The sequence below is a fragment of the Neocloeon triangulifer genome, unplaced genomic scaffold, assembly GCF_031216515.1.
Source record: "Neocloeon triangulifer isolate White Clay Creek 2 clone unplaced genomic scaffold, ASM3121651v1 ptg000002l, whole genome shotgun sequence".
Classification (NCBI taxonomy): domain Eukaryota; kingdom Metazoa; phylum Arthropoda; class Insecta; order Ephemeroptera; family Baetidae; genus Neocloeon; species Neocloeon triangulifer.
In genome coordinates, this window is record NW_026775545.1 from 1831934 (window position 1) to 1839998 (window position 8065).

The following is an 8065-nucleotide window of genomic DNA, read 5'->3' on the forward strand; positions in this document are numbered from 1 at the left end:
AAGGGTCAACGGACTGATTTAAAACTATATTTAAATTTTCCAAATAAGATAAAATATGAAGTAAACAACAACAATAATAATGATGGGAGTGAAGAACTCCCAGCTTTTTTCCGAGTTCGTCACTATTCCATGCGATCATCTCCTTAATTGATGTCAATTTCATTAAACAAATAGTAATAAAATATGCAAAGAGCGAAGTGAAAAAGTTAAAAGTCGAAATAACTTTGAAATTGATATTATACTCCTAACAAAATTAATTGATAATTGTAAAATAATTGTATTAAAAACCAAGAAATGGCAAAATATAAATAAAAACGAGATTTAAAATCTCAGAATTTCCGTATACATAATAATTCAAGTCTACTTCTCAGAAAAGATAAATCAAATGGACCACCTTGCACAAGAGTCAAAAATTTATAAACCTCTGTACTTATTCTCTTTTCAGAAAATCGCAAACTCAGTCACTCTTAATTCAGATTACTCTCGTCAGTCAATCAGTATTAAATTGATGAAAAAGATAATTATGTAATAGGCACCCTGCATGACACAGTAAAAGCGCGTGTTGCATACCTTTTAAAATATGAAATACTAAAGAAATGGAAATGAAGCGATCGAGCTTTTCCTCGTTGCAGAAAAATTGTTTTTATTCAAAAACAAATGGCTCTACCAGTTTCGGTCACGGTCTGCGACCCTATTTCATGAGCAAGAAAAAATACAAAAAATCAGCAAATTGAAAAAACACCACATTTTAAATAAAAAATTCTTTTAGTTAGTTTTTCGTTAGTTTTTAAGTTAGTTTTTAAGAATTTAATTTTTTATTTAAAATGTGGTGTTTTTTCAATTTGCTGATTTTTTGTATTTTTTCTTGCTCATGAAATAGGGTCGCAGACCGTGACCGAAACTGGTAGAGCCATTTGTTTTTGAATAAAAACAATTTTTCTGCAACGAGGAAAAGCCCGATCGCTTCATTTCCATGATCATCTCCTCGAGTGTCAACTTCTTCAAACAAATACTAAAGAAATACCCATCTTTGTGTGATTAGAATAAAAATTTGCTATCATCAACTCGAAACATGCTAAAAAAAGAGATTTTTCACTAAGTTGATTTTAACATTATTAAGAATTAAGACATATCATCTAATTGCAAGGCAACTATTATCCCATTCTGAATAAAAAAATTACTTAGAGAGTAACTTCCAAACACTTCAAATTCCAACTTTTTCATATGGAAAAATAAACCAAATTCTGGAATTTTTTATAAGCATTTGATCTCTTTAAAGAAATTAATTAATTTAATCCTAAATTTGGGTCTCCGTGGCGCGTTATGCAAAATTTAATTTTGTACAAAAACAGAAAAATAGGCAAAAATAAAAATTACATTACCTAGTCGTGCAGGCAGATCGCGAGCTAACGTGTTTGCGTGTTGTTCGTGCACGTCCCGACCTGTTGGGCACCTGAGCAAGGCCCCGCCCCGGCGGCGGGCGGGCCAATGAGCATAGGGGGGCCGCCATGGCGCGGCACCGCCTGCCCGCCGCGAGCACGCGGTGGCCGCGACAAGTCGTCAAGTGACTGTGCGGACGCGGCAGCCGCAGGATGCAAGTGCGATGAGCTCGTTCCTCATGAACTCGTACCCGGGGGTGGACCCCAAGTTCCCGCCGCCGGAGGCCGACTACGGCCAGTACATGCCCCCGGCGGCGGCCGCCGACTACTTTCCCCAGCAGCCGCAATACTACGGCGCGGCGGCGCCGCCACCGGCGCCTGCGGCGCCAGCCCAGTATCACCACCAGTACCACCACCAGGGCTACTACCCTGTGCACCACCAGCAACATTTGTACCACGTGCAGCCCCCGGCGGCCCCGGCGCCGCCGCATCTGCCGGCGGCCGTCGTCGGAGCCGGCGACGTCAGTCCGCACGTCGCCCAACACGCATCGCCGGCCGAGAGTCCGAGCACCACCGCTGACCAGCATTCGAACCTTGGCGACTACATCGGCGACGATTCGTGCCCAGAACTGGATGACGACGACGACGATGAGTCGGACGAGACCTCAGACAGGGTCATCTACCCGTGGATGAAGAAGATCCACGTGGCCGGAGTTGGTAAGCCTCCAAGTGAGAAAATTTATTATGCCTCTGGGATTTTGGTGGCTGGATTAACGTTTTTTTTTGTCTTAATAATATTATAATTGATTTTTATAATAATTAAAATTCAAATTATTAATTTATCAAGCGCAAAAAAATATAGACATTATTTTTATCAGGCTGTTGCGGTCATTTTTATTTTATTTATTACTTGGCATTATTATATTTAAATAAAATGGATAATTTTTATTTAAAAAATTCAATTAATTATTATAAATTGGCTCAATGGAGTTAAAGAATTGAAAAAATATAATAATTATAATACTGAAAATTTGTCAAGATCCTAACCGATTCTGCAATTATTTATCCGCAAAAAATTTGATACAATTGATGTTGTTTCTGATACTGTTTAAAAATGAAAAGGCCATTTTAGCATCATCGGTAAGTGATAATCCTTTTTGAACTAAAATTTTAGTTAAAAAATTAACCTAGCTCAAAATAATTGTCAGAGAAAAATATAAACAATAAGAAAAGATGAAAATTATTATCTTCACAAATAATTACAGTGATATATATCTGAAAGAATTTTATTTAATCTGTCGTGAAAATGAAAAAATTTAAAAATAATTTTGTTTTTAAATCTGCCTGTCTCAAAATCATGAAAATATATAATTCCAAAAGAGCCACCAATTCTGGAGAATGTATAAATTTTAATCATTTAAAAATTGCAAAGTATATTATGTAATTATAATTTTTACAAATTGATTAATCACCTAAACAATGTGTTAATTTTATAATACTAGAGCGCTGAAGTGATAATTTAATTGCCCGCGTGTATGATTCACAAATTCGTATGCCGTTGTCGAGGTCAGTGCGATAACACCCATAAGCCCTCGCACTAACTCATCACGGTGACAACGTCAATTTATTTAATCACTGTCCCATTAGGACCGGCAAGTAGCCGTGGAAAGGCGCTGCTTTGCCACCAAAATAATTGAGGGTAATTTATATTTGTGCTGTGGGTCCAATGCCAGCAGCACCGCGCACAATATTCAGGCAACAAAGTTTTATCGAGCCCTCGAATCTCACGCGCGTGAATGTCACCAACACACAAAGTCTCTGAAAATTCAATTTGTCCCGCGGTTGCGTGCGGCGCTGATACGGCACTCGACTGCTTTTTCGTTTTGTTTCCGTTTTTGGCTGTTGACAAAGTGGGGTTCATAGAAATGTGTGGGAAAAACCGCGACGTATTGTCAAAAACCGTAAGAAACGCGGCGGCAATAATGGAAATGAGCCTCTCATAAATCTGTCAGACCGCAGGTCATTTCACCGATTGTTGGCCAGAAACGTTGCTTTAACTGTTGCCAAGCTAAATAAACACGCGAGGAAATATTTGGGTTGAGAAATTGGGGGCTGTAAATCATTTTCCCGCGGGTCAAGAAAGTGAGGCCCTTTGTTTGTTTTTGTGTCTGTTCTCTTGAGTGAGACGAGTATTGTCCGTTTGACTGAGTTTTAACATGTCAATTTTGTCAGTGCACAGAAGACAGGCTGGGAAAATGCGATTCTTTGAGTTCACAGAGGTACCCTTTTCTGCACGGGTGCATTTAATCCTTTTAGGCAAAAGACGAAAGTGAAACTGGAAAGTGACCAGACCTTTTTAAGTAAATATTTTTAGCAGATGTTTAGAATATTGGCATTCTCAAATGAGAAATTTATTAATTTTTTTATTCTATTGCAAAATTAATAATAACCTATTTTGTTTCTGGAAATAAAATAAATAAATTTGAGATGTAAAATGGACTCGCGGGAAGATTTATTACCGAGCCACGGCAGGTGCCAATGGCGGCAACAAGCGGCTCTCCTCGCTGCCAGTCGGCACTTTCCTGGTTCCGTGGTTTTGATATAAGGACTGTATTAAGGCTTATCGCGTTACTTGGCAAGTTTATTATTATATTATATCAAAATGCTTGAAATGGAATATTATATATATAAGAAATTATTTCGATACAGGCAACACGATACTGAAAATACAGTCATTTTCCATATTAGTATCCTTTAAAAGATATTAAAAAAGTGTAGCAACAGAATTTATTATTATAAATAGAAATTTACATTACAAATGATATTTTAAACAGAGCAAGATATTTAAAATAATAAAGCTGATATCAAATAAATGTAATAAAAATATTTAAATAAAATAAATAATTTTAACTTTGTTATATAAAAATATTTTTAAGTATTATGTAATTTATAAATATGAAATTAACTATAATAATGTGGTAAACAATTAAAGGAGTAAAAATTTTAATATGTTACATTATTTATCCTCCTCCTTTTGCATTTTAAGAAAGTCGATATTCTTTTTTTTAAAAAATTGAATTTTTTGTTCCTTTTTATAAACGTTAAATTAAAGTAAGCTCGCCTATTTACATGTTAATGCACAAAAACTAATTTGTAAAATCAAACAGATTTAATTAAAAACAGAAATAAACAGAGTTCCAGTTAGGCTATTTTTTTATTCGTAACAAAATTTAAGACTTTAAAATGACGGGCCGTCTTGCCAGTGTCACTTTTATTGAGGAGGAGATTCCTTGTCCGACGTGCTGTCACTGCCGTAGACGCATTCCTAAGGCCCTTATCTGTCTCAGCCAAATGAAAAATATCTAATGAGACGCTTCTGAACGTATATAACAAACGCGCTCTTAAGAAAAAATGTATTTTCTGCCCACGACTTAACAGCATTCCTAAAACCCGAGGTCCAGAACCATGGGCCAGAAGTTTTTAAATAATTTAAGGCAGTCTCACAATCAGAGAATTCCAAATATATTTTTCTAATTATAAAATTATTACAGGGCATCTGATAGCTTTTTTAAATTCCTTGTTAAGTGGCTCAGATCATTGACGATATTTGCATTTTTTTTAAGTTTTTTATACTGACCAAAATTGGCAGATAAATTAAATTTTTAAATTGCTTCCAAAATCACAGAAATTCACATGAAAGTCAGTGCAAAGATTGGCTTCCAGAATGAAAGTTTTAATATCACCCCGTCAATATAGGTTATGATAAAAAAAATTTATAATGACTCTAGAATTTGCAGTTTTTCTAATTTTATGAAGTTAATTTTTTAGAGATATCCAAGACATTTATATGTAAAAGTCTTTTATTAAAAAATAAAGCTTGTCCTATATATTAAAAAGAAGCATTAGAGTTTGCTCATTAATTATTGGAAATAGTTCAAAGTTAAAATAATTTCTTTGTGATTAAATAATATATATTTTTTTGTTTAACTGAGATTTTTAGTTATATTTTTAATTATTTTTAGGCACTTTTAAAAATGTCCTCTGGTCATTTTGTTGCAGCTCCTGGTCAATTCCAACCAGGCATGGAGCCGAAGCGGCAGCGGACGGCGTACACGCGCCACCAAATCCTCGAGTTGGAGAAGGAGTTCCACTTCAACCGTTACCTGACGCGACGGCGACGCATCGAAATCGCGCACTCGCTGTGTCTGTCTGAGCGTCAGATAAAAATCTGGTTCCAAAACCGGCGCATGAAGTGGAAGAAGGACAACAAGCTGCCCAACACGAAGAACGTGCGTCGGAAAAACGCCAACGGGCAGCCGACGGCGCCCAAGTCGCGCGCCAAACGCGGCCGCAGCAACAACAACGTCGACGGCAGCAGCAACCTGAACGACCCCCTGTCACAATTGGGCGCCATGAACCCTGATTCAACACCCCCTCTCCACAACATGTCGCCGGTGGCGATCGGGCAGCAGGTGGCACCCCTGACGCCGCAGTCCTGCCACCTCCAGCCGCCCCCGCTCAAGCCGGACTACGGCCTCACGGCCTTGTGAGTGCAGTGCCATCTGCGGGACTGGACCCTGACTAGCGTCCAGGTAGGTGCGCGGACGCTGACTGGTGCGCGTGCGCAGGTGGTTTTTTCTCGTTTCCTTGTTGTGAAAGTGCGAATTCTGCCCCTCTGATTGGTGCAAACTTCTCGCGGCCAAGATTCAAACGTTTTTTTTTATATAAAAAATTTAAGCCCGAAGTTTAGAAGTCAAAAAATATTTTTAAGAGGGCTAATTTAAAAAAGTTGAGCAATAATAATACTTCTCAAAGAAGTGATCAATCGAAATTTTCAAAGTTTGATTTTATCCATGAAGGATGTTGGTGAAAATGATAAAAAAAAATATTCTTCTGAAAAGCCAGCCAAAAGGGATAGGAACAATCAGGTTTACAAAATAATTTAATCCAAATATATTTTACTAAGCAATAAGAATGATGGGATCCATTCTTTGTACAAGTAATTCGAATTAATTGAGCTAAAAATCTGTTTTTGCAAATATTTGTGTTGTTTTTTTTATAGTAAATTCAATAGACAATTTTTATATATCAAAGACGTATTTTCTGGGTCCATAAAGAAAACAATTAAGTAATATTAATATTTTAAATTTTGAGTTAAAAAAGTCCCCATTTATTTATTCCAATTTTGTGCTTTAATATTCATGATCATGAAATCACTTGATGTTTTTGATAAACTAATTATTTCAATAATGGATGAAAGCTTCTGCGCGATGTATGCTGAAAATTCTACAAGCACAATTTTTTTTCAAACATAACAAAATTTATTGAATTAGTTTTTGAAGGAAATAAGTAAACATTTTTTTTCCATTTCAACTTGAACTGTTTTGTTTGGCGATTCGTTTCTTATTAGCCGCGGTGGTTGCAGCTTTAGCTCTTTTATTCAAAACCGGGGCTGATTTTACAAGAGCGCGCGCGTCCTTGAGCTATTATGTGGCGAGTGAGGTCATGTGCCCTGGCTGCAAACAGTCCATTTAGGGCGACAATGGGGCGAACACGTAGCGGGTATGTCTGATTAATGTGCAGACATTAGTCTCTGGCCAAGAGATAATGGCCGCCGTTCTATCATTCCGCGCCGAGGTGGTTTCGCCGCGCGCGCTACAATCAAAACAACATTGCCTCGGCTGGGATTTTGTGTAAAATATACCAGAGACCCACCGCCAAGAAATGCCACCCCAAAACACAGCAGACTTGAAAAATAATGCTTCCTCATCCCCGCCGAGCGCCATCGGTTATATCAAATTCACAAAATAAAAAATAATGCGTTTGCCACCTCGAACCAAAACAAATTATTTTTCACAGCTTGTTTACCATAAAGTGATAAATCTTTGCCTCCTTTTATCATAAATTTGGTAAAAAATGTTGAAAGCGTATAATTTTTGTTTCTGTTAAGATCGCTGAATCGAATCAACTTCGTCCGAAAGTCACACGCGTTGAACTCTTTTTGACAAAAACAAGGAAATTCACAAGACAAAAAGTGCAGTGAGACGACAACTTAATTTTCACGCCTGCCTTATTAGATTTTGATTGATTTAAGAGTTTTTTTTGTTCTTTTCGCTGATATAGCAGAGTATAATTTGAAAAGAAATTTATTTTTTTACATTTTAGACTCTGCTTAAATATGTATTTTCATACGAACGCTCAAATTTTAGTTTCAGTTTAATTTTTTTTAAAAAAAACGAAGGTAAAAAGTCGTCTTTAACGAGTTATATGATTTTTTTTCAAATCAAAATAATCTCCTATAAGATTTTTTACCTTCATATCAATCTTTCAAAGAAGGCCCTTTACAAATTCTTTTCTCAAATATTATAATAAAAACTTATTTTCACTAGTCTGTTAAAATTCGAAAGTAAACAATTATTTCCAAAGAATTTCAAAGTCATGTGTTTCGGAAAATGAATAGCCCCTTTTCAGTCTCTTGGAGTAATTATACTCGGCACTACGAAGCTCTTAAGGAGATGAGTTAATCAATTGCATTCCTCCTGTTTACCAAAGCAAATCGCGCCTCTCTTCGTTTAATTACCCGCACCATTGCGCAGCTAATTAATCGATGAGAATAACAACAAAACAATTAAAATTATACACACGTTCAAAACAAAGCTGGGTAGATAAAGTTTTCAAAATTGACA

The 8065-nt window shown here is 36.6% G+C and overlaps 1 protein-coding gene across 2 annotated transcripts; it reads left to right on the forward strand.

The window, feature by feature from the left end:
• Positions 1-1585: 1585 nt before the first annotated feature.
• On the forward strand, positions 1586-7634 carry LOC132204730 (homeobox protein Hox-B4a). 2 transcript variants are annotated; one of them, XM_059633442.1, is made up of 2 exons: positions 1586-2108; positions 5439-7634. In XM_059633442.1, the coding sequence occupies exons 1-2, from the start codon at positions 1604-1606 to the stop codon at positions 5927-5929; spliced, it is 996 nt and encodes a 331-aa protein (XP_059489425.1). In that variant the 5' UTR covers positions 1586-1603; the 3' UTR covers positions 5930-7634. The 2 variants fall into 2 exon arrangements, with proteins under 2 accessions (XP_059489425.1, XP_059489435.1); XM_059633452.1 differs by having other exon boundaries at positions 1586-2096.
• The last annotated feature ends 431 nt before the right edge of the window (positions 7635-8065 follow it).

What these genes read in the sequence shown, in the direction of transcription:
- LOC132204730 (XM_059633442.1), top strand. Translation starts at nt 1,604, where the DNA reads ATGAGCTCGTTCCTCATGAACTCGTACCCGGGGGTGGACCCCAAGTTC. An exon ending in CGGAGTTGGTAAGCCTCCAA is followed by an intron (nt 2,109 to 5,438) that starts GTGAGAAAATTT and finishes ATTTTGTTGCAG; the next exon opens with CTCCTGGTCAATTCCAACCA.